Source organism: Microchirus variegatus, assembly GCF_963457635.1.
Source record: "Microchirus variegatus genome assembly, chromosome: 3".
Lineage (NCBI taxonomy): Eukaryota > Metazoa > Chordata > Actinopteri > Pleuronectiformes > Soleidae > Microchirus > Microchirus variegatus.
In genome coordinates, this window is record NC_139804.1 from 36,607,791 (window position 1) to 36,635,556 (window position 27,766).

At 40.9% G+C, this 27,766-nt stretch overlaps 1 protein-coding gene across 1 annotated transcript in view; it reads right to left on the reverse strand.

The window, feature by feature from the left end:
• Positions 1-24,588, reverse strand: part of mark4b (MAP/microtubule affinity-regulating kinase 4b) — a gene marked incomplete at its 3' end in the record, with an annotated part of 41,112 nt that extends 16,524 nt beyond the window's left edge. Inside the window, exons 1-3 of the mRNA XM_083886252.1 lie at positions 24,521-24,588; positions 8,396-8,593; positions 7,616-7,669 (exon numbers count right to left, since the gene is read on the reverse strand). Coding sequence (XP_083742378.1) covers positions 7,616-7,669; positions 8,396-8,593; positions 24,521-24,568 — 300 coding nt within the window. The 5' untranslated portion in view covers positions 24,569-24,588. The remainder of the gene's footprint in view (positions 1-7,615; positions 7,670-8,395; positions 8,594-24,520) is intronic.
• Between the last annotated feature and the right edge of the window lie 3,178 nt (positions 24,589-27,766).

A 27,766-nucleotide genomic window follows, 5' to 3' on the forward strand; every position in this document is an offset into this window, starting at 1 on the left:
CTGATCTGCAATCGACAAATCCTCTATGAACTTAATTCAAGTTTTTTTATTTGTGAACAATAAACATATCAAACTTAAACTTCCTTTCCAGCACAGTCATGTGTTTACTCATCATTTACTGATATCATGATGTGAAGATATTTAGATCATGTTTATGTTCATAGTTATGTCCATATTTGTATTGAAGTATACAATGCACAAATATTTGATCCAATGTTTTTTTTATATAGAAGGAATAATCATATGCCATTTACCCACAATAATTTATTTTCATTTTCATTCACAGAGGGCTACAGATTGCGAGTGTACAACATGTGTCAAGGAAGTAGCTTTCTTACAGTAAAGTAATAACATTTCCGCAATGACATAACTCCAAATGTTGCCCAAGGCCATGCATGTCTGGCCGGGTGCGTGCTTTCATAAATGTCATAACAAACAGATTCCTGGTATGCAACTGACCACGAGTTAAAACGCAATTGCAGTTCACCTACGCAAGCACCCATCCTCCCACACACACACACACACACACACGTCAATTCAAGCAGAGCATACAGATAATAACAGGTTCTGTGCTAAAATAAAGTTGACTGCATTAGAAAACGGTCTAAAAATAAACCAAACATGGAAGAACTGATGTATAATTATGTGAGATGTTTTGTGTTAATATGTCTGTAATCTTCAATTAAAATAATCCCATAATTAAACCTCTTTATAGAGCACTTTAGTCAAATGTTGTTTCTTTTAAGTAAGTAAGTACTGTCAAGTCTGACTCGACTTATTTAGATGTTATGTTATGTGAATTCAGGTTCTGTGATAAAACAAATCCTTTAAAGAATGTAATAAATGTATTAATATTGGAGAGGCATTTACACAGTTCTATTAGTTTCTATTCCTTTCTGTTACTTTTCCTACTTAGTGCTTTAAAAACAGGAAGTCACATCAACACAAACAGACACTTATTGGTCCATTGGGATCATGTGCAATTGAATTGCGTAATGCATCAGCTGACACCCTTTCATCTCTTTCTTTCTCTTCCCCACTCCATCTCTTTTGTACTCATTCCCCATCCTTTTTCTGCACACGTGGCCCGCTAACTGATCAAATCAATACAATGTCCACTGCACGGTCACAACATTAAACAACATTGGGCTGAATTTAAAAGCTGCAGAAAAGAGACATTCAAGAAGCAGAAAACTCAGCAGCCGGCCAGGAAACTGTCGAGTCACTGGTATTGATCAACAGTCCAATCAATCCTCGGCTCATTGTAGAACTGATTGAATGTTGTGGTTGTGGTGCTCAGATCTATATCTCAATGGAACATTTTGTCCTCTGTGTGAACAGAATAACTTGGACTTATGTACATTGGCTCTCAAATTGCTTCTTATTTCTCTTAAATGGCAGTGGGCCCATGTCACATTGCCATGCCAACTCAGGTATTAATCCCAGGGCCTTAATCCCCTGCACCCCAGAGGGAAGGGGGAAGACATGGAACACCAAGTACATGGCAGGAGCTGTACACAGACACACACACACACACAGACACACAGACACACACACACATTCTTGTACTTGCTGCATACTGAGGACCGGGTTGCTCACAAAGTGAGGACCAGCATTTCCACTTTATAAATCAACACAATTACAAATATCTACTTCATGAATGACATCTATAAAGAACTACTGGTTGCAGTACCATAAAATGTCTGCAGGTGGAGCCACAAAGCAAAAAGGGTTGGAAAACTTTTTCGATTATTTTTTTTTTTTGTTGTAATTTTTGGTCCAAAATTTGACAAAAACGTCATACTATACTATGTCGTCCAAAATTTGAAAAATAAATTTGACCCAAAATTTTTGGTCCAAAATTTGAAAAAAAACGTCATAAAATACTATGTCTTCCAACATTTGAAAAATAAATTTGACCCAAAATTTTTGTCCAAAATTTGAAAAAAAATTCACAATGTCGTCCAAAATTTGAAAAAAAAAATTACCAAAACTTTATGGTCCGAAATTTTACCAAAATGTTTTGGTCCAAAATTTTACCAACATTTTTTGGTCCAAAATGTTTTGGTCCAAAATTTTACCAAAATTTTTTGGTCCAAAATTTGACAAAAAAAATTTGGTCCAAAATTTGACAAAAATGTCATACTATACTATGTCGTCCAAAATTTGAAAAATAAATTTGACCCAAAATTTTTGGTCCAAAATTTGAAAAAAACGTCATAAAATACTATGTCGTCCAAAATTTGAAAAATAAATTTGACCCAAAATGTTTGTCCAAAATTTGAAAAAAAATTCACACTATACTATGTCGTCCAAAATTTGAAAAACAAAATTACCAAAACTTTATGGTCCAAAATTTTACCAAAATGTTTTGGTCCAAAATTTTACCAAAATTTTTTGGTCCAAAATTTGACAAAAATAAGATTTTTTTTTGACAAATTGAGTATAGCATGTTATAGCAACCTAAGGAAATGATTTCAATGAAAACAAAATGAGGACCGGCCAAAATGTCCTCACCCCGTAAAAATGACCTCACTTTGTTGGTTAAAAACCCTCACTGGTCCTCAGTATGTCACAATAACAAGAACACACACACACACACACACACAGACAGACGGACACACCCAGAAAGACAGACAGATATACAGACACAGGATTTCTCCGGTCAGCATGAATCAACATATGAGTGTTTCTAGGAAGGTTTATCTCTGTAGGAGGGAATTATTAATCCCCTGCTAAGTCACTGCTTTCTTTTTCTTTCTTTTTTTACACAAAAACTTCACCAATTGTCGTGTTTTTTTCCCTCCCACTTTGTGAGTGGTGCTACGTGGGTTTGATTCATGTGTCTGGACCTGCCAGCCTGTCGACCTTTGACCCGTCTATCCAGACCGTATACACATTCACACCCTATGTGTACATACACGAACACAGAAGGGGAAAAAAAATAGCCAACAAAGATGTTGAGAAATGCGAAAATGGTAACGCTAGCGCACAAAATTCAAAATCCTAGCCACTTCACAGTCTTGCACACTACAGTACTCAACACTACATTGAACCACACGTCCACTTATCATCTGCAGCCAATCACAAGACCGGAGAAATTCAAAAGACAAAAAAGGTAAAGAGAGAAAGACAAAGAACAGGAACATGAGAGGGATGAATGAACACACAGGCCTCTCTCTCTCTACTCTCACGTCAGAGTACCTCTTGTGAATAAGCCTCTGTTCATGTGTATCATGTACTCATGAATGGGGCAGTCTAGATCTTAGCACATGCCGACAGTGGTTTAGATGAACCAATTTATCCTTCTTCAGCCGATACATAACAAGTATTCACTGCAAATCCGTTTTCCTGTGCGAGTCCTTGTGACCTTAACAGGCAAGGTGCCCTGCTTAATCGCAGCCAATATAAAAACAAGAGATCAATAAGTGTTGGACTGATAAAAGTTGGCTTTTCTTGGCTGTACCAGCTGCAAGGGTTATAGTGACTGTTTTAGACTGTTATAGTGTCTTTATTGTGCTGACCCGAGACTCAAAGTTCCATAGTGTCAATGCAGGTGATGCAGATCCACTCAGCGTTTTGATCTTGACATTATTTGATGGTTGAAACCCTGCATTGTGTTGCTTTAATTTATATCAACAAATATATTTGCACAATCAAATTGCATAACTTATAAATTACCTCATCAGAAAATATTGCCAGGCAAACATCTCAGCGAGCATTCACAATCCCTGAGTGAATAAATCTTCTACATCAGTGAGAGACCTTTCATGCGTGGATTTGGACAAAGATCAGAGGGTGAAACAGCACGATCCACTTCAGCTCACGCTGATGCTGATGCTTCTCTTTGGCAGAGTTAAAGGCAAACAGCAATGAACCTAACTGTCAGTGAGAGACTCTAATGAGTATCATTACTCAAGGCTTTGCCTCCAATCCTTTGCTTGTCGCTGGGGAACATTCAAACAGACTTTTGACCCCAAATCTCCTTTTGTTGCCTGTTGCTGGGAGCACGGCCCCTCTCTGTTATGCTAATACAACGACGACGACTAACACATGAACAAATTTTCCAGACCCTCCGTCCCCTTAATGTACGGCAGTAACTGGAGCCTGTCCATGAAATCAACTGAAACATGAATGAGGAACAGCTTGATTTAAATGTGTGGTCTCATTTGCTGGTCGTTTAATCCAGATCAAACAAAGCCTGACTCAGCTTGATTAAATATGAAGACGTGTGAATGTGAACATACATAAAGTGCAGGTTAAACTAGAAACAACGAGGGAGGGATTAGAAACAGGGCATTGTCCGTCTTCTTAATATGCTTTTTTTTTATTTTGTGGGAAAACCTTCTGCTCCCACTCTGTTCACCCTCTTGTTCCTTTATCGTTTTATTATTCTCTTTACATACGGGCTCATTCACAACAATTCATAGAATAATACGATTATGCACAGACACCCACGAGGACAATAGCGATGCAGATAATGGCGTTAGACGAGGTTGTAAGGTTATCTGCCCGATTCCACTCAAACGCACACAGTTCTCTTCTGTTCTGGTATCTGTCTTGTCTTTCTCAGGGTCCCTGCTCCTGCGCCAAGACCCCCATCACACCCCCCACTTCACCCCAACTCGACCGTCCCCTTTTGTGTGCCTGTCTGGAATTCAGCTCCAGGCTGAGGGGCCTGGGTGAGGGGGAAAAGACACACTTCATAGCATTAGATGGTGGCCCAGACACCGCCCTGCACACACATGCACATGCACTTTGCTTTTGTGCACACTATCACACACACACACACACACACTGGATGGCTGCCTACGAAATCCTCCTTCTCTCAGAGTAACACCAGGCTTTGATGGGGCCCTGTAGTCTGGCAGGATACTCAACAACACACACCACGGGAGAGCACAAGACCCTGCTTAGTCCTATTTGCTGCTGTTGTATGCATATATAGTTTATGATTACTGCATAGTCTACGCAAAGAAAGTATGATACAATGGAATTGCTCAAACATAATTTCTAATGTCTATACAACATGCTCTTTTCCTAAAAGCAATGTCCAAACTGCTTAAAGGAGTTGCAGCACTGTTGTTCTATGTTGTTATTGTAGCTCTGCTGTAACAGAACAAAGACCAGTTCAGCTCGACTTCCATAAAACCAGTGGTATGACACACACACACACACACACACACACGTTCAAGGTCTTTGTTAGAGATACAAGTAAATGATGCACTGAGAAAATAATCAAACTAAGAGATGCTGTTCAGTGAAACCAGTGCCGTTTCCCACAGATCACACAATAATGACACACACAAGCATCCATCACCTCAGTTTCACCTCGGTTGCACAGAATCAGTAGTTTATCAGGTGGCGATAACAGAAATGACACAATGTTTGCTTTGCTGAATGAAGTTGACTTGAACTCAGATTGGTTTTACTGACTCTGGTTGTTCATAAAATGTGAGATATTGCAGCCCGGTGTAACTACGAACACGTCCGATGTTTGTACACATGTAACTTCCTGAAAATAAAGTTTTAAGTTTATAATAGAATGGTTTTAAAAAGTTATAATAAAGCTTGAAGGTGCCAGTTGGTTTCCATATCACAGTCACAACTGATGCAATCGTTGCGTAAATTTCCCTTTTGAAAACCACAAGACATTCGTTTAAATGCTTCAAACTTTTAATTTTTATTCGACTAAATACCACAACTCTTCGGTATGAAGCACACATCCATCAGTCCCACACATATAAACCTTTGTTTGTTTTTTTTAAATGGATGGAACGAGGGAAATTAAATGCTAAGGTGCTATAATACTTTGAAACAGGGACCAGATGTGAATGTCTGATGTTTGTGACAATTGTGTGGTCGCATATCGGAAACATATCAGATATTGACACAGATCTGATTGAAAATGTTTGTGTCCTCGCAGCCCTGAAAAATCTAATTCGAATCACATTAACTGAAAGCATCCGATGAGTCACTTCAGCCTGGTGGTCTAAATGTAGCCATAGACACTGAAACTGATCAAACATCCACTGTGTACTTTGTGCCATAAGACGTGCAAGGCTCTAATGCAAAATGGGTAAGTGATTTGTTTCCAAAAAGAGCCAAATCAACTGCGTCTCTTTTTATTCCACTTGGTTTGTTTTGGGTTTGGGTCCATACGGTGGAGCAGTGGCTAACACTATCACCTCGTGCTGCAACCTGCCTGGTCTAACTGAGGGCCTTTCTTTGTGCATGGCTTTACGTTGGGCACCCCGGTTCCCTCACACAGTCCAAAAACATGCAGAGGTTAATTGGACACAGAGTGCGACAGTGAATGGTTGTTGGCTGTATGTTGACCCTGCAATGGACTGGCGCTACGTCAGCTGGGATTGGATCCAGCAGCCTCCGCAACCCTCACGTGGAGGATAAAGTGGCAGACGATGAATGAATGAATGAAAGTTATGGGTTTGGGTTGAATGCTAAGAATGGCTGACTGGCAAGTTGAGCCCAGTGTCATGACACAAACAATCCAACAGGAGTCCGCTTTAAGTTAGTATTATAAATTCTATTATTAAGTGAATAAATAACTGATAGACAATAAAGCACCTCAAGAAAAACTTTGTATAGGTGTGACACTCCCAACAGCTGTAGCTGCACAGTGTATCTCTATGCTGCATTGTTTATGCTGATGACAAAAGCTGATAATGTCTGTGATGTCATTACAGTCAAATCCCAGCCTGGACTGGTTGGCTAACAAGATGAGTATTTATCAATAAGCTCCATCAAAAGTCCATGTTCCGGGCTTTAGACAGTCAACAAAAATCTATATATTATAAAGACAACATGCTAAATATTTGCAGATATCAACTTATTCACATGTAATCACATGTGAATAAGTCTCTTCTACTAAATGTCATTACACTGTTAACTAGAAATCTGTGGGACAATTTTCTGACCTATTCATAGACATAAAAAAAATAAAAATAAAAAACTTAATAACAGTACTGATTACACTTAACTGCTCAAGACGGCATTAACGGACGCTTGCGGAGCTTAATAATATGGTTGCGTAGAAGATTCCATACTCAGCACTTAATTAAGCTTTAGTGTTTATGTCAGTGCTGCAGGAACCAGCAAAACAAAGGTTCCACAAGTTGCACAGGCAAAGAGAAAAATTAAAATAGCCAATGTGTTAGTGGTTATATTACACTGAACAGAATCAGAACTCAATGATTTCCTAAAACTAGACAAAGAAGGTTTTTGTTTTTTTTAATCAAACAGCAGTGGGATAAAGTCTGACATCTTCACCACTACTGAATTCCCTCTGCAGTATCCTGCAGCAAGTAACCACATCCAGATCAACAACCATAAAGTCAAAGTTCAGACAACTGCACCGTGCATTTAAAGATGTTATTGTGCTCAGTGACTGCTCCAGATGCAACACAACTGCAGACAAACACACTCGTGCTGATCCTGCATTTGAGGGTTTAGTAAGATAAGAAGTGAAACAGATGTGTACCAAAAAAATAAAATAGAGCACCTATGTTGTTGGTTTTATAATGAAAGGTGAAAAGAGTGGGTGGTAGATTTTTACTGCACACAATGCAAACGCATAGAAAAACACATCACTCACCTTCTGTAGGCTTGTTGGGTTCAGTTGCGTTTTATCGATGATCTTTATTGCAACCTGATGAGAAACATTAATAAGTTAATGACCAATAGATCAATAACAATTGTAACATGTTGGGGTTATTTTAGACCAAAAATCTGAAATCTAACATATGTATAATGACAGATGTAAGTTCAGTTTCTGGATTACTTTACCATGCTTTAAATTAAATTAGTTTTTGAACTAGTATTAATCAAAAGTTAAATAGGAAAAAAAGTGGTAATTAAACTACCCTATAGGGACGACTGTGTTTTACTGCATCGCGCTACTGCTATAAACCACAAGTATTTTTACTGTTTTCTGCTTCATGTGGGTGAAAGCGACAGCTCTCACATGATCCAGCCAGTGGCAGAACCCTCAACCTTTTACTGAGCCTGATGGAGTTATCAGCTCAGATAATGTAGGTCATGGTTTTATGAGAAGAGAGACTATAATGTTTTAAAACGCACAGGAATTACACCCACGCAAGCGTCTCTTCAAGGTGTCGAGGCTGTGAAACGAGACAGTACAGGCCGACTGTAAAAGCAAACAGAAGTCCACCAGTGGGTTGAGACACAATTATATTCTACGTCCCAAGCCTGGAATTTGAAAAGCTGGGCTCTGCTTTGACTCGTCACCTCATTATCCTTTGGCCTCACTCCAACACACACACAATTGTATTGATATTTTTGACCGAGTGCAGTCATGAGCAACTTGTGCAGAAGGAAAAACATCTTCACCTTTTAAAGCTTTCTTGGAACTCACCTCTATGCCAGTCAGTATGTGGCGTGCCAGTTTGACTTTGGCGAAGTTGCCCTTGCCAATAGTTTTGAGCAGCCGGTAGTTTCCAATGTGCGGCTGCTCGTCTGAACACAAGGCAATGGAGTTACGACATCGGGCACCAAGCGAGCGGCTGGACCAGCCAGTACCCTTCTCTGAGCGGCTGGCCGACAGGGAGGCATGCTGTGAAGAGAGAAAGATGACGGGTCAGTATTGCCTCACACTGTGCCCGTCATAGTCAGTAAAAACTCTGTTTTGTAGCTGGGCTTCATACAAATGTACTCGAATGTATTTCAAGCTTTGCAAGTGCGGACGTGTTGTTTTCTCATATCGTAAATGACAGTAAATATGACTGGTTAGAGTAACCAAACAACATCAGTAAGGGCACGAAAGGGCACATGACCATGACCATTTGGTCCTGTAGGTCATGTGACTGTTGTCTGGTACCAAATCCCCAGAGGTGAAAAGTAACTCAACCTGGAGCCTGAGAATAAAAAAAAAAATTCTCTTGCCGGACACTGTGTCCTCACAATTTGTGATCAGAAGGCACAATTTATCTGACATTACAAATGACAAGCTGGCACTTTTTCTAAATAATTTACTCCTAAAACGTGAAAAGATGTAGTCGACATTGGGGATGCGAATCTTTGGGTGGCTCACGATTCGATTTGATTCCCATTCTTAGGGTCACGATTCGATTCAAAATCGATTCTCGATTCAACTCATACGATTCTCGATTCAAACGATTCTCAATTCAAAAATTGATACAATGCATAGTGTGTAAAGGCAACTTATGGCCTCAAAGCAATACAGTTTGTATAAGATAATGTGATAATGTGATCACACAAAGGCAAACTTAATAACTTTTTCAAAAATCGATTTAGAAGTTTATGAATTGATTCAGAATCGTGGATGATTAGAATCGCGATTCATATGCGAATCAATTTTTTTCCCCACCCCTAGTTGACATGGAAGTTTAGTGCATGAGAAAGCACAAGAATTGGCATAATGTGATAATGTGATTTATTCAGGTAGAAAGGATATTATCCCACTATCAAGTTGGAATAGGGCATGTAAGACTGCTGAAATTAAATGACTTGATTACATAATCTGGTTAATTAATGAGCGTGTGTTTAAATTCAGTAGGACAGATTTCATACTCTATTGAGCGCAATATTATAATGTAATTAACAGTAAAAATAATTAAATGATAGTGACTACAACGATTAACTGATAAAGATTGTACATTGAGTCTGGGTGAGTCTGACCTGACCTGAACCTTTAGATCAAGTCAGGTCTGATGTCTCACAGCATAAATGTCAAAATCTAATCCCTTCATCTGAGCACCAGGCAGAAACAGAAATATCCAAGAGACACAAACCAGCTCTCTATCTTTTCATCCATAAACAAAATGACACAAGGACCAACGAAGTAGACTCATTTCCCTGCAGAGAGCAAGCTGCTGCTGCTGCTGCTGCTGCTGCTGCTGCTGCTGCTGCTGCTGCTGCTGCTGCTGCTGCTGCTTTGGTGGAGAGATGTCATCCTGATCAGGTTGACAGAATTGTGTTTCCGGCAAATCTAATTCAATCAAATTCTATTGCGCAAAATCACATCAGTGAAAATGAGAAATTAAGGTTTATCGATTAGGCAAAACACTGTTAGTTGCAGCCATGATTTACCTCACACAAGCCAAAAGAACATGAACACAGACCTGTTCACTAGTATTTGCCGTAACCTGAGATGAACTAGCATTCACTCGAATAGAACTATAGCAACAAAGATAAGCGTGTAAGCACTCGGGATTCTCGACAAAGAAAGATATCACCTGAAACCTGTCCAGCTGTACAACTCAGAAAAGGCCAACAGGTCAGGGACAGGAAAGAATAAACACACAAAAACCACAGATGTACGACAGTGAGATGGATTTATCTTTCCATTTCTCCAGCCTCTTCTTCCTTCAACCCAATAAAGCAGTAAGTAAACAAACACAGGGTTGGGGCAACAACAGTGTTGCGGCCCTTTGTACAATGCTCCATATAGATTATTTGATTTTAAAACAGATGACTAAGCGAAACATCTAAAGGGAAAGAAACTGCAACAGGGGGGAAAGGGAGTGAAAAGGAAGATAACGCAGAGTGGTCTGTGAGGAAAATATCACGTGATGAGACAAAGATATCAACCATTTCATAAGACAATCGCTTATTTGTTTTAGGACTATGCCACAAAGTCAGGTCAGACGGCACAGGGTTAGGAGCGTCTAAAACTTGTCTAAACATACTGCAAAAAGTCACGAAAATGAAACAAGGGAACATCTGCCGTTACTTCACATCTGCTCAGACACTGTTACAAATGCCTGTTACCTCATCTTCTTCTGCACCTTTATTTATACATGAGAAATGCATCCAATTGGCTCTCCACGCCCTCCCAGCATCCTGAGTGCCGGCGCCAAAATTAACTTGGTTCTACTAAACTGTTTCCTAGTTCAAACTTTCCCATCCTCCTTCCCTCCCTGGTCAAAAAGGAGAGACAAATCCACGTAGTCCTTTTCTAATAGAAACAGAAGCAAAATGTCATGTTTTTGAGGATTTTAACCAAAATATAACCTGAAAAACGAACCTCTTTTAAAGGTTTAAGGAGGAATTATTGACGATTTTACAGAGAGTCTGGAACCAATATGGTCACATCAGAATAGATAGATGCTGCGTGTCCAATTTATCTCCTCACCAATTTCCACCATGTCCTCACCCTTCCCCCCCCCCATTTATTCCCCAGCTCATCTACCATCCCCCAGACAAATTAATTTGTCTCCCTTTGCTCCTCTCTATTCCCAGACCCGTCCTCTCTTTTGTCTCACGCCACTAACGTTTTTTTTTTTCAGCAACCTCACATAAATTTAAGCTCCATGCCGTCTTCCTTCATCCCCCCCGTCACGTTATAATCCCCCCCCCATTCTGCTTTCAAGGAGCGCAGTCTATCGATTCATGCACTCCTTCTGATTACCACACAGTTTAATTCAAGAGGAGGCCGGTGCAAGTCTGTGTGTGTGTGTGTGTGTGTGTGTGTGTGTGTGTGTGTGTGTGTGTGGTTGTCCAAAATGTGATGGGGTCTTTTGCTGGAAGATTGGGGGAGGCCAAGGCATTTTTGGTGAAAAGTGTGGTGTTGGAAGCCCCACCCCCCCCATCCCCACCATTACACATGTAGGGTGACATTTGGTATAGAAGATAGATGGAAGGCTGGTGGATGGTTAAGTGCCTGCCTGCTTGTGTGTGTGTGTGTGTGTGTGTGTAAGGAAGGGGGATTGGGTTTGCACTCTTACTATGTAATTTGCACATTCAGCAAACAAGCTGCACCTTGTCCTTGTCAAGTGGGAAAAAAAAAATCAAATTTTCTGTCTGCGCTGATGCCCTACACCCTCTTATCTTCTCGTGTTTGGCTGGTGGAGCTTATGGGGCGGAGTGGCGAGCCAAGGGTGTTACCGAGACTTAGCACATCCAATAATATCAATACTAATCTAATAATGTTATTTATTCAAAGAAGTAGTAACTGTCGTCTGAACTTCCACCCTTCTCAATCATTCGCCAATATTCACATTAACTTAATTTTTTCAGTTGCTATGATCATTTCGATAGATTTCTACTGGCTGCTTCCTACAGCGACCAGAACAAGTACGGTGAGAACTCAAGCGTCTTTAAGAGGTTTTATTCTACACACTACTTAATACACTGCTTAATATGTTGTAAACCAGGGGTGTCAAACTGGTTTTCTCTGAGGGCCACATCAGCATAATGGTGACCCTCAAAGGGCCAGATGTAACCATCATACAGAATAAATATAACTAAATGTAAACAAATATAATGTAAAACTAAAGGTAACTACTCCGTAACATATTGCTAAATAACTTTCTGTATTTATTATTTATTCAAGTTACAAATATGATGCATTATAGATGTAACCTGGTCCGTGATGGTGATGCCGTCACTTTGCGGGTAACGCAATCGCCGTGCATTGTGGGAAATGTAGTTTTTGGTCAACGCACGCCTTAAAGCAGCATAGACCTATTTTTACACAGATTTTTAAGCCCAATGAATCACTCGCGGGCCACATAAAATGACATGGTGGGCCACATCTGGCGTACGGAAAATATAATTAGCAATATACATGAAAGTAGATTTGTTGACAAAGCTTTGATGACAAATGTGCTTTGATCACACATAGCCATGCTCCATATGTGCCAGAAAGTTCTACAATAATCCTGATCAATTTAAAACATCCTCATCACTGTCATTATCTGTATTATACAGTATGATTCCAACACTGTTACCAAGTTGCTTTGGACAAAATTAAATTATTAGGCACCTAAGCTTCCTTAACAAAGCCATACGTCAATGTGAAATATTTACTATGAAATCACTGTTTATTTTAACTCTTAAATAACTTAAATGACTGTCAGCAGCAGCAGTAAAAACTGTGACCGTCAGTCAAATGTTGACATGTCTGCCGGGTGTTGGTTGTGTGTAGGCAAAATAGAGACATAGGACAAACCTGTTATTTGACAAACAAGCTTACGGGTATCAGTTAAGTTCTACTCCAACAACAACAAAAACAATTATTTAGCAAATCTATAAGTTAAAACATAAAGTTTAAAGCTTTTTATATGAATTAATGTTTGGGTTAACCAACCAGGTTTGTGGTTCAGATCAAAAATATAAAGCAGGTTTATTTGCATCTTTAAAACACTTAATATTAACTAATTGAAATCATGAAATAACTGTTAATGCTTACATCCTCCTTAAGATAACTAAATAAATATAAGCTATGTTATATATGTGGGGGCTCTGTGGTGACATGGAAGTTTACATCTCTGGCGTTCCATCAGCTTTTATATAAAGTACAGCAGTTATCTTTCATCTGTGCTGCTCTGTGTGGGTGTACAGATGAATAAAATGCACACAATTGGATGAATGGAGTCTCATGAATCTCCAGACGCTCTACTCTGAATATGAGCCTCATCTAAACTAACACAATTAAATTTTTTTTTTAACTTCTAACAAATAATATTACATATGACAAATAATGAATAATCTTTGCATATTGTTTTTAATCTCTGTGCATTACGTTTTTTCTGCCACATGCTCTATTTTTTTAGTCTCACTAATGTGGATATTATTGCTTCCTTTGCTATTAAACTCTTTATTAACTCTGTAATATGTTCTCATTGCCAATATCACAAAATGATCTTCATCCTCTCTCTGTTATTATTGACTTAAATGAAGCCAGAGGTGCGGCAACAGGAGGGTGAGCAGACGACTGCTACGTCAAGACTCCCCGCTGTGACGAACGCAAACGTGTTTCCAAACAATGATTCACACCCTGAAGGACGTGTCATTTTGATTTGATGTTTGATGTTGGCGCCCAGCAGAGGGATGGTGAAACTGTGAGCCATCCACAACTTCTGCTAACGCACACACACACAAACAGACACACCATTATGTGCGCCCAGTTTCCTCTTCCTCTCTTGCCGCTGTGTGGCTCTCGGCCTTGTGGCCTCAGTGTAGTTTGTTACTGGTCCTAACACACACACACACACCAGCGGACACACTCACTGTCTCCATGACATCACAGGTCACAACGTAGAGATAACCCTCCTAAAAACAAACAAAATGGCTTAACCTGGTGGCTTATTAATATGTTACTATATAGAGTTCTACCCCAGTCTGTGTGGAGGCACTGTTCTTTGTACAGTCAACAAACAAACAAAGCACTTTTCTCCTTGATGAGGAATGGCATCATGACTTACAAAGGAGTGTAGTGAAAAACTCCTCTGGTTTGGCATATTGCTAGTTTACTGGTTTACAGTGGAACCACAGTATCCACGGCTAAACTGAGACTTTTCTATCGACATCCTCCTCCAGTTACTCCCCACAAATCCCTACATATGTTGAATGCGGCCAATACACATTTGAGATGTGTGTTTCTTGGAAACCACACGGCAGTGTGGCAAATCTATCACAGCCTTACATGGCCAGGAGAATGTCACGAAAGCAGCAGGACGTTGCGTGAACTTAACGCGCGTCACTTCCTGTCCTGCTGACAAGAAATGTCAAGGCGGCGACAGCTGTGGTGTCACATGACGCGCGCTGCGACGCTCCACACGCTTCCTGCGAGGTCCCATGACGAACAGGGAGCTGCCAGAAAAAACATGTCGGTGAGCGTGACAGACAGATTGCACGGGGAGATATGTTACCTTTATTCTTTTTCTTGTTAAGAAGCACAAAGCAAGGGGAGAGAGTTTCTAGCTGGAAGAGTCCAATAAACAGATGAGAGTTGCACCGAAATGAAATGTAAGTTTTAGCATAATTAACAATTGGATACATTTCAGTTGTATTGGGTAGGAGGGAGAGGGCAATGACATGTAGACCTGGTGCTGCATAAAACTTTTTGTTGTTCAGAATAGAATTTAGCATGAGCTAATGACCAACATGTCTTCTTTTGTATTTACACAAGTCACATGTATTTTTATAAAGATGTTTTTCCCCCTCGTAAATAAAACAACAACAGCTGATTGACATTCTTCAGCTTTTCAGTGATTCAAATTCCTACCAATAACCATTAGAATATACGAGTCAGACCAGTTTTGCTGAAAGGCCACAGTGGCTCTTGTTTATTGATATATTTCCCCAGGGCATGCAGAATTGTGTTCTTACTGGAAGCTCAACCTTTCACTCTCATGAGCCAAGTACAGTACCAGCAGCAGTGACACATAAACATTACTCCATTTCTCGGGCTTCTCTGCAAAGGATACCGACTCAAAAACACATAAAGATCCAGTTTATATAAATACATGGTAACTGCCAGGGTCAGGCTCAGTTCTTTTCCATGAGTTTTACTAACAGAGGTTTCTATCCTCAGCCTGTTGAACGATTATTTTAATAGCCTATTTAATAATTTAAGAAGCTGGAAACTTCAACTTACAGACAGTAAACATGATGTGGATGCCGAGGTTGTCTCCGACTGCTGTTCAACAGCTCAATTTAAAAAGAAACTACTAACAACATTGCTTTTTACGCAGCTGTTTTTACACTGATTATTCCTGTTGTTAAATAAGTCGCCCTTTAATCCACTTTTAAACTAAACGAGCATTTTTCTCAGGATTTCTGAACCCAGACAAACCCACTGGAAAAAAGTGATAACGTCATTGCAAGGAGTTGATCCACCCTGTGCTGTTTTTTTTTTTTACAGCCTGTGTATGAATGATGGCATCATGAATATACCACAAACAAAATGAGTCAGAGCACGAAGAAAACAACAACAACAACAGCTCCAGGGCTTTCAGTTTTATGAATGATGAAATAAAAATGACTAAGCTGAGATTGTCACAGCACCCACATGACCCTCATGTGGAGGATAAAGCGGTAACAAATGGATGGATATTTTGCGCCCAACCATAACTTCTATATTCATTCCTTAGTCTTACATTCCCAACAATACCAATGAGAACTGGAGCCCACGCATACATCTTTGGAAGAGATTGTCAAAACCTGTTTTTAAACCCAGCTTTAAACAGATTTTTTTTGACTAAGGTGATGGATAATATTTAAATATCACTAAGAATGTGAGCCTGAGGGCACGAAGCTGAAGGGGAGAACCACCCAGAATCATGGGTGAGGCCTCTCCCTCCCTCCAGTCTGACATTATCTGGCTTCAGTATGTAAAGTGTAACTGGATTCCTTTGTCTCAGCTGTGTGTAAACACACACAGAGACACAGACACACACAGACAGACAGACAGAGACACACACACACGCTCTCTCTGTTTGACTCTGGAGACCTGCTACATTACTCAGCATATAATTCACCACCGGGCTGTGATCTTCAGACCCGTCTGAGGACAGGGCAGATTAATGCTGTTTGCATCATCAGCATCGGAATAAAGCACTGAGTCACTCCTTGGCATTTGCTACAGACTGAATCCACTCTTTCCGCAAACTGTGTTACTGCATGTTTAACATGCAAACACTAAAACACCTTCTTAGTTACAACACATTTACAAGAATGTTCTGCCAACTGTGCCACTTCAGTCTCACCCCAAAAAAAAAACTACTTCAAAAAGAACCTACTTCATGTACCTTCAATATTGAAAAAAGACATGATCTACTGGGTTAAAGTTCAAGTCTAAAGATTTGTTCCCTTTGTTCATTTAATTTGAATAATATGAAGAGGAATTTTTGCTGAAGAAGACTTGAAACCATTAGACGACACTGTCAGAGAAAGTCGCGATACCTACGATGTGCTAATATCGCTGCCATTACCCATTTAAAAATGTGAGAAATGTCTCCGCTAAAGGAAAACTTAAACCGAAAATGATAGTGTTTGCAATAACATCACATGAGTTATGAGTCTGGACAAAAACTGCAACCACGTTTTTCTGATGTGATATTTCCTGTGGTTAACAAGAACATTCACATCACACACACACACACACACACACAGAGTGAGAGAGAGATCACTAGTCGATACTGTCTTTGTCTCAGAAAGCCAAGAAGAATCATCAAACATAAAGTGCAGTGTAAGGAAAACAGCTTCATCTGCAACAGTGTCTGCACAAAAACCCTAATGACACATGTGGATATACTATATGAATGTGTCCATAGGGGTGTCACGGTATGAAAATTGAACCTCACGGTTATTGTGACCAAAATTATCGCGGTTTTCGGTATTATCGCGGTATTTTTTAAAAAGTGTGTGAATATGTTCAGAAAGCATTGATAGTCCTAAAAGCTATAAATGTTTAATATGCTGGCAGTGGGCGCTGCAGCTGTACTATCATGTTAAAATTATTGACACAGTATTGTGGGTCTTAAAACCATAAACTTTGTGTTTGTCGCTGTGAATCACTCCTAGTTTGGGTGTGGCGATCTCACATTCCAGAGCTTTTGTTGCTTTTTCAGCCAATCAGCTGACAGAGAATACACATGGCTAATTAATATGCACGCAGAGAGAGCGAGGAGGGGAGAGATAGTGCCTGGAACTTTCCTGTGCTTATGTGTGCAGTGTGTGTGTGTGTGTGTGTGTGTGTGTGTGTGTGTGTGTGTGTGTGTGTGTGTGTATGTGTGTGCAGTGCGAAATTAAAGCGTGATTGTCATCAAAGCAGTCATCAACAAAAGCTTTGTTTGACAAAGGAAGGCAAGGAGAACCGGACACTAATTGTCTGTGGCTGAACATCTTCACAATGACAGCGAAAGCACAGAGACTGCTGGTGTGTAGACTGTTAGCATTTTAAGCTAGCGATCTTTATGCTAACGTGTTAGCAGACTTCATCGTCACAAAAACAACAAACAGATGGATTATTCAGCGGCTGAAAGAGAGCAGGACACACACGGTAGTTGTCTGAGATGATGACGTGACGCCAGCACCGCGCTATACTGTTATGGGTGAGTTTTCATATACGTATATGTCCTGAGGGCTGAAAGGCTCACGGTGCCTACACCGCCGGCGCGGTTATTCACCGAGATAATACTTTTTTTTGAAATGAAGACGGTAATTATTATCGTCAAAAATGTTATCGCGGTTCACCGTTACACCGTTAACCGTGACATCCCTATGTGTCCCCATTATCCAATCAAAGCAAAAGCAATAGAAAAAAGTGTGTGTGGAATTGCAAACCCAATACAGTATGTACCCAAAACTCTGAGAGATCAGGAAGAACAGCAACTCAGACCTGAGAAAAGACAGCGACAGTAAGTTGACACCTGACGAGAGCGACATCAGAAGAGCCCCATTACACAATGAACACAACAGGAGGACAGTGTGCTTGGACTGTCGTCCAAGTGCCCTTTATGTTTGTCAGCTGGTTTCGCTGTTGTAATTGTATGCGTCTTTGAGATGATAAAGTTAATCTGCAGGGAGTGTGTGTGGGGGGCCTGTGTTCAGCAATTAACACTGGGTCTGGGAATTCTCATTCTTCACATGATGATCGCCCGATCTCCAGAAAAGGCCACCTGTTCAGCTACTGACAATCTATTTCACTGCCGTTACACAACTGCTACAAAAATATAAATGTGACCACATCATCCTGTATTTGACACCGGGCTTGTTGGTCTTGTAGACATTTATGGCTTATTTAAAGCTGTCAAGAATTTTACATCATCAATGTTTACCAACAAAAATACTAAATGCACTTAAAAAACTTCAATTCATTCATGTTTAAGAAGGGCTGCTACTTATTCCTTACCGACATACCAAATAATATTTAAAGGTGCATTATGTAATAAATCTAAAGCAACTGATCGTAAAATCCTCCTAATATGTCACAGAGACTCAGGAATAATGTTCATATAACAAACTGAACTCACCAACAACAACAGTACAGACAAAATATTCACATTAAAAAAATATTTTGCAGACTGCAAATCATGTTTGTGTTTTGAAATCATGTTTTGGCATGTGGCGCCACCTACCGCCGTCTACCAATCATTGCAGTCAGTAGATTCTCAGCTGCCGAGCAACCACGGTTGCCAGTTACAGTACGTCTAAGCTACAATGGTGGAGAAAACGTAACCTGAAAGACATTGGTATTTTGAATTTGAGTGCAGTAACTGTTTTTGGCCACATTCTTACATATGGCGCATTTAACATACATCTGGTGAACAACAAGTAAGGTATTGGAGAAAACAGCTTTAATTTGGAGTAAGAAGATGCCACACAGATTTAACAAGTGTGATGCAGACGGGGTGTTAGCAAATCTGACAAAATGCACTTACACACCCTGCCAATGTCATGCTGTTGAGCAACTCATTTACTGAAAACTCCTGCTAAATCTCTTAATCTTTTTTTCCCTCCCAACAATGCCCTGATTTATATTGACTTGCATACTTTCACAGCAACCATTGTTTGCCCCTACTGCCCTTACATCGATCCTCGTCGTCAGACATGCCTTAAAGGGACACTGTGTAGTATTTACGGGTTTATATAACCCAAAATCCACTTTTTTATACATATTATGTGCTCCTGCATTGTCTAATCGCTGTATAATAGTTTTTGTTTCATTTTCGTAGTGTTTCAAAAAGTCATGTAAAATAACATGGTCGCGGGCCGTGGTTGCATAGCCACTGTTAGCAGAGAGACGCCATGTTTCTACAGGAGCCTGTAAGGACAAACGCGAGAGAACAAATCAAGCGTCTCTTTACTTGTAGCTGAAGTCCCGCCTCCACTCTCTCCGCTTCGTCTGCTACGGCCGCGCTAGCTCCGCCCTCTCCCTCGCCTCACAAACCTCATCTGCTGACACGGAGAAAGACGACGAGGACGACATTTGACCGGCTGAGGATACCGTAGCGCTCAGGGAAGGGAGGGGGTGAGCAGAGCAGCAGGTCTTTGTTGTTAATGTCAGCCTCTCCTCTAGATGGCACTATAAACTACTTACTTCACCTTAAAGGCCACATTATACTTCTCCGACTGCGTATGCGTTATCTGACTGCGTCACCACGGAGACGCCTCGAGTCTTTATACTTCTGCGTCGTGGTGACGGATACGCGCTGCAATTTCCCGCCCGATCAGTAGGGGTCGCTGCGCAAGGTTGTTGTGCTTCAGGCTACAGTGAGCAATGGCGTCCGAGAGAGAAAGACTGTTGTTGTTGAAACAGTGGCCGGTTCTCACTTTTCTGTGTCACGGAACGCAGTTTTAAGATAATTTAAGTCGAGAAATTGGCCATTTAGAGTCTAAACATGTGCTGTGTGTGTTAAAATATGACGTATTTATAGTTTGGCAGAGACGTTCTCGGCGGGGATGAGCTCCGCCTCTGTGGACGCTCGGGTGCTCACTATGAGCCGGCACAGAGCAGCGATAGCTCGGCCTGTCCTGAGGACCAATCTCAGCTCTTGCCGTCTCCGATGTCCCTTGACGGAGTGACGGACACTTAAAACATATTCCGTGCAGTCGGAGACGACGCAAAGGCTCTACGACAGGCTCTACGTAACCTACGCAGAGCACTTTACGCAGGGGTATAAATTGGGCTTTACTCAGTGGTCAGCTTTGATGGGAGCCGTGTTCTGGAATTGTCCCTTATTTCACCAATCCCAAGCAAAGAAATGCTCGTGAATACAAATATAAATTGACTTGGTTTGAGCTGCTTGAGTGTACAAATATGTATGTGGGCTATTGTACAGGTCACCGAACATGGATCCACCTGATTTCATACCAGTGGTGCATGGTTCAGTTGGCCCCCTGCAGACCCAAGGACTGAAAGAGCCGTCTGTGCGTGTATCTGATGTGTTACTAGGGGAAATGAATGCCGGCGTCAACTTCAGGGCAACATGTCAGGACAGCAAGCTTTTGAGTCTTTTGCTTGTCCATGTCACACAAAAGCCTTGCTCTGCCCTCCAATGGCACAATGGAAGATATGTTGCCCTTTGTATTAGTACACACAGCTGTACATGTACACACAAGCACTTACCCACACACCTACTATATGACTTTCTCTTCCCTCTCTCTCTCATGCACAGATGAAAACCTCATGATTAGCCCCAAGCAAAGTGGCGCGTCTATTCCCACAGCACAGAACAAACACACGCGGTGCATGTTAACTGTACTTGTGAGGACCTTCACCACCACAGTGCTAGCGCTAACTTAAACTGGGGTCTAAATATACTAGAACAAAAATACTAGCGCTAAACACAAACACTTGCAGATGCAAGTTTAGCAGGTGTGGTAACGTCATCCGTGAGTGAGTGCATGTGATGACAGAAGATCTTTCAGGGGAGCAGCTAAATGTCAAAAGTCAACATAGGATGTGTAAAGTATAATTACTTAAAATAACAGGATAGAATGTGCTAAAAGCAGCTAGGGCTCATCTGAGTGATGACAGGACAAAATAGAGATAAGACACTGAGCTGGATAATCAGAGGCTGATGGGAGACAGAGGTGGAGGGTAGCAAACATTGACCTGCAGATCCTAGAGAACAAAATTGGCCAACATCAATTAAGCCACATACATTAAGTTTCCTTAACTACTTCTATTTACACCAATTTTGTCTTTTATCTTCTTCTGACCTTTCAAAGCATCAAGCAATATCAACCACCCAAACACGCAAGAAGAATATTCAACTGTAATATCACAAAACCAACATGCATTAAATTTTACACACAGTACCAGCACCAGGAGAGTGAATTATATTCTGAAATCTGACAGCTGATATTACAATGCTAACTAGGTCTCAGAGCAAGGGCAAATCGTCTGCACCTCTTAATTGCACAGATCATCTGGCGTCTGCTACAAAACCACACACAGGGTCCTAAGTACAGAACAACATGAACACAAGCCATTATTCACCTGCCAAGGGGCTTTAAGCTGGAGACAAGTTAACTTGGCAGAAAGAATAAGAAGTAAAAGGAAATGTTTTCACTGAAATAAGGACACAAGACTAACCAGAAACTGCTCATTTGGGGGGTGACAGGGTTCAGGGAAGGTGGTGGTGATGATGGGTTGTATGGAGAAGCTTTGACACATGTTGATTTGATAATTAATCTATCTAATAATAAACCACCATAGCCAGTGAAGGCAGGAATATATGATCTCACAGGAATGGTATCTTGATGTAATGACTTGGGAAAAAAAAAAAGACGGTGAGCAGAAAGCATTATGTTTCCTACAAGTGTTAACATGATTGCTGACTTACAGGATTTCAGTTATCCTACTGAAACTGGCACTCTCATTAGTTAATTGTACTGCTTTGTTGAGAATGAACTCTTGTCACCCCTGAAGTTATTTCTCCTAGTGATTACGGGATTGAAAAGGAAATATAAAGATTGTGTGGCTTCAATACTGTCAAGAAGATTTCCTGCTGTTATGACTCAGTGTTTTACTCTGATTAAATGCTCCATCTAAAAAAGCTCCGTCATTCTCTAGCGTCCTATATTTGGGTGTGGCCGCAAACAAACTGTCCAAACCAAATACAAACCGGTTTCTTTTAAAAAAAAATATCCAAAATATCGCATTGATTCTGTCAACTTCCAATGTGTCTCTGGGTCCCGACAAGTTTAACAGGCAATAAACACCTAACTGTAACAATCCACAGTGAATCTGAGCTCAGTCAGAAACAAACATAACAAAACAAACACATAGCAGGTTGGTAAGGAGGGCTGCCAGTGTCTCTCCCATGACTACAACCAGGGTTTAGAACACACTAATTGCCCCTGAGCACAGAACATCATCTTTAAACATTCATTTCAAGTCATTCTCCCATATCTGCCATTCACATCTTCCACAACAACCAGAAGCCAGGGCAGAAAATGATGTTTTACTCATGTCAGTCTTTAACCTTCCCACCCCAAATTAGGGAAATACATTCAACAATTGATGTGGTAAAAAAAAAAAGTTAAAGGTCCCAAATTATATCCTATTTATCCAAGTTAACCTAGTTCCCTGTTGTCCTAATGAACATGTATGTGACGTGTTTTTAAAAAAAATGAAACTTAAGGGACAGGAAATTACATCAGCCACAGATGCTACTGCGAGCTAACAGCTGTTAGCATTTGGAAAAGTGATCATTCGCAGGCTCTAGCAGGCACATTGCCATCATATATAGCATGTATCCAGTGGACGGATAAATCCTCTGAGGCTGGAAATTTGTGTAGAACTCTGTGCTGCACCGTGGAGCCAAGAAAATAACTTTTCGCGGACTTCCGGTATCCGGATGTCGTTGCCCTAGCCAGCACTCTCGTGTGTTTTACGGGCAAAGCGGAGCTCCGCGAGACAACAATTCCAGGAATTTAGCATTGTGACGTCCCAGTGAGCGTGGAAATCAACATTGCATGTTTTATCTCCTGTACTTAGACTGAGGAGGACCACAAAAACACTTGTTCACACTTTGGCGACTGGTAGGGCCTCCAGAGTCCCAAATCTAAGTATTAAAAATATGAAAAAATGTGAGACTGGTAGGGCCTCCAGAGTCCCAAATACAAGTATTAAAAATATTAAAAAGTTGATTATGCATAATATGGGACCTTTCAATGAGAACGCTCAGGAAACCAGCTAGCAGTAGTTGACTGTAGTCAAGATTTAGCTGCTAGTAGTGGCCGCAGTCACTACTGTCATGCGATATATATCTGAGCAGGAGCCACATGAGAATTGGTGTAGTGACAACATGCCCTTTAAATAGCCTTTCAAAGATAGAGGGAAGTACTCTGTATTTTGTCAGCTGCGGGGCCGGTGGTGCAAAAGGAAGTAGCTCTTTGTTATAGCTTCAAATCTAGAAGGACTCAGTGATATTTCAGACTGTTGGCTTGGTGTAAGCTCGGTGCCCTTCAGACAACGGTGGGGATTCCTTATAGAGCTCCTTATAGAGCTAGACTAGGGTCAGGATAACTATTTGAGAAGCTCACAGCCTTACAAAAAACCTAAACTAACGCAAATTAGTGTAAAAGAAACGTACAAAATCCTGCAAAAAAAACATCATCAGGACAAGCGAGGCTAGCCTGACACAGCAGATTTCACTGCACTGCTGCACAGACTGGACAGGTCAGACCGGGTGGAGTGAAGAGCTGGAAGAAGTGAGATGATGCAGCAGATATGGACTGGCAGAGAGGGATGGGTGCAGGCCTAGCTGGGTGTGGAGAGGGCTGGGTGGCCTTGCGTCAGATGCATCAATTATTGATCAGCATGGGGGGTGGGGGGGGGGGGGGGGTAACATGCGCACTGACGGGTGCAGGAGGTGGAGGTGCATGTCCGGAAAGATTTTATTAGGCAAGTCGTTAACTGATTATATATGAGCGTCTTCTTGCGTGTATATGTAATCAATAGAACACACTCAGCACCCAGCCCTCCCTCCCCCAAACCTCACCTCCATCTCCATCCTAGAGGACAGTCTGTGTCCAATACCAAACCGTCCTGAACGAGCAGGGGGGAGATTAGCTTGTCTGTCGCCTTTCTTGACCGCAGCTGCTCTTTGCACATGGCAGACTTATCTCAGAGGTATTTTTGTATGTGTGCATAAATGTAACGTGTGTGTGTGTGTGTGTGCGTGTATATGAGGTGGAAAACTGACTTTCAAAAGCACAACAAAACCCCTGAATTGGAACCTGTCCCTGGAGGTGGCTGCGTTTTTCGTTGTCTACTTACATGGTCCGGTTTCCGCTCGTTCCCAGGCAGTGCCGTGCGTAAAGACATGGTTCGTCCCTGAGTGGTCTCCGCCGTCCACGGGGGGAGGAAAAAGGAGACAATAAGTGTGGCTGTGGGTTTGTTTTCACGCTGGGTAACAAAAAAAAAAAACACCGAACACAGATCCGCCTGGTTGTCACTCACACCAGGCTCTGTGTCAGGGGGGGGAAAAAACAGCCTCGCTTCTCATGCAACCCCCATTGTCATTGTCCGTGAAGGCAGCACGGATCACTAAAAGAGTGACCCTGCTTAAACGGATGCGTACAAACAAACGGCCGGGCTATAACCGCCTCATGTCCGTCTGGGTTCGTTGGTAACCGACCCAGAGTCTCACGGGAGGAAAAAACAACACAGACCCGAGACCCCACTGGAGCTTTTCACTTTCCCCCGGATCCCCCACTCACGCTACCGTACCATGTCTATGGACACCGGCTGCTACACGGTTAACAAAAACAAGCCCAGTCCCAGGTTTACCCCGAGCTGCATCGTCTTCTGGTGGGAAGGGTTTACGAAAAAAACACGTCCACTCGGGACACTGGAGAGAGGGACAATAAAAGGGGAAACACAGCCGTGGAGCTGGGAGAAGAAAGGGGGGAGTCTGTGTTTTCCTGTTCGCTCGTTAATAGAATAATTCCGCGAAGCAACGGTCAAACCGGGGGCGAACCCGTCCCGGAAACTAAACCAAGTACCGTCTAAGAAAACGCTTCCGAAACGCCGACAAGGTTCCCCGGGCCTTAGGAGAGCAAACGACGGCCAACAACAACAACAACTGTAGCGTTAAAGAAAGCGGCGGATGTGCAGCAGCCTCCTCCCCGCCAGTCCCCGGCTCTTCCTCGGTCCAGTCCGCCCTCCTTTGAGTCCTCTCATTCGGTTAAGGCTGAATGAAAATCCCGCCGACCGTCAACCTGAAGACTTTAGCGGCTCCTCGGCTCGGGAACACGAGCGGTGTTTTTTTTCTGTTGAACGGGGCGAAAGAAAGAAAACGGGAGCTCCGCGTAACCACATCCACCTCGAGAAAAACAGTGACAAGAGAAAGAGGGAGGAGAGGGACGTCAACAGGACGACGACGAGCCCGGTGTCTCTGCTGCTGCTGCTGCTGCTGCGTCGAGAGCGAGCCCGAGCGCACGGACACGCGCACGCACACCCTCCGCACTTCTTCTTCTTCTTCTCTGCGGTTTAACGGCAGCTCGTCTCCACGAGAACATACGACTGCCATCTTCCGGTGACAGTTGATCACTACAATGATACTCATGAGTCCGTCTGCTCTTTTTTTTTTTTTTTTTTACTCAAAAGCCATGATATTATTATAAAACATTTTTTAAATATATTTTGTATTATTTATTATTATTATTATATATATATATATATATAATATAATATAATATATATATATATATATATATATATATATATACAGGGAACTAACTATCTATCTCTCCCTGGGTTTTTTTGCCAAGCACAATGTATGTAAATAATCACGGAAACTACAAGTAACTAATAATAACATTCTATGTGACGTCATGAAAAGTGTTTCATTTGGGTGGTTTTGTAAAAAATATATATAAAAAAAAAAATATATATATATATAATAAATAATAATATATAATAATAATATATATATATTATATATATATAATATATATTATATATATAATATATATATATAATAATAATATTATATATTATATATATAATTATAATAATTATATATATATAATATATATAATAATAATATATATTATTATTATATATTATTTATTATATATATATATATATTTTTTTTTTTTTTTTTCCACAGAGGCTACTGGGAGCTAACAGCTGTTAGCATTTGGAAAAGTGATCATTCGCACAGGCTCTAGCAGGCACATTGCCATCATATATAGCATGTATCCAGTGGACAGATAAATCCTCTGAGGCTGGAAATGTGTGTAGAACTCTGTGCTGCACCGTGGAGCCAAGAAAATAACTTTTTGCGGACTTCCGGTTTCTGGATGTCGTTGCCCTAGCCAGCACTCTTGTGTGTTTTACGGACAAGTGGATGTCATAGCAGATGTTATTTAAAAATTATTAGTAACATTTGTAATGAAATGCAATAACTCTCACTTGCACTTTTATGCATGACATGTAAATAAATAATAGATCATTCAAACCATTAATTTTAAAGGTGCCATATGTAAGAATGTGGTCAAAAACGGTTACTACATTCAAATTCTAAATACCAAGGTCTTTTGGGTTGCGTTTTTTTCTGACGTAACTGGCAGCTGAGACTCTACTGACTGCAATGATTGGTAGACAGCGGTAGGTGGCGCCACATGTCAAAACATGATTTCAAAACATAAACATGATTAGCAGTCTGCAAAATATATTTTTTAATTGCAAATATTTTGGCTGTACTGTTGTTGTTGGTGAGTTCAGTTTGTTATATGAACATTATTCCTGAGTCTCTGTGACATATTAGGAGGATTTTATGGCTTTATTTATTACATAATGCACCTTTAATAATAATAATACACATATCTATATTAATGATGATTGATTGATTCTGAACCTGCATATAACAATAATAATAATAATAATAATACATTATTTTATTATTATTCATTACATTCACTTTACAGAGACAAAAAGAGGGGTCAATTTGAAGAGGAAACTTTGTAATGCTGTTGAAATGAGCTGCATCATTTGGTCTATATAAAGTTAAATGGGATTTGAGACTATGAGAGCTGATGACTCAACATAACAATCAGAAACAAATCTTACCTGGACGGATCTGGACCTGTTGGACCGAACCCAGGGCCTCATACTTCCCTCCTCTGGTAATGATTGAGACCGACCTTCTGTGACCTGAACCCTTGTAGAATAATGGAGTTATAGTGGATCAAGCGGATGAGCAGCAGACGTGCACGTTCACCATCATCCCTCAAAGAACAGAGGCACGGACAGGACTTTACCAGGAGAGCAGAGTTCTGCTGCTGCTGCTGCTGCTAAGAAATAATCAATGCTGGAAAGAACAACAACGGTCCATATTTCCACGGACTGCTGATTCTGTACTGAACACTGTGTGACAGAGAACACCAGCGTCATTAGCATCATTGCCCGGTCAGCTGTGTCTAAACCAATTAAAAGGGGAAAAAAAAATACTAGATGTGGAATTGTCAATACACTTAATGGTCTATGGAAAAGAAAGAGAGGGGGGCGAGTCTGCTT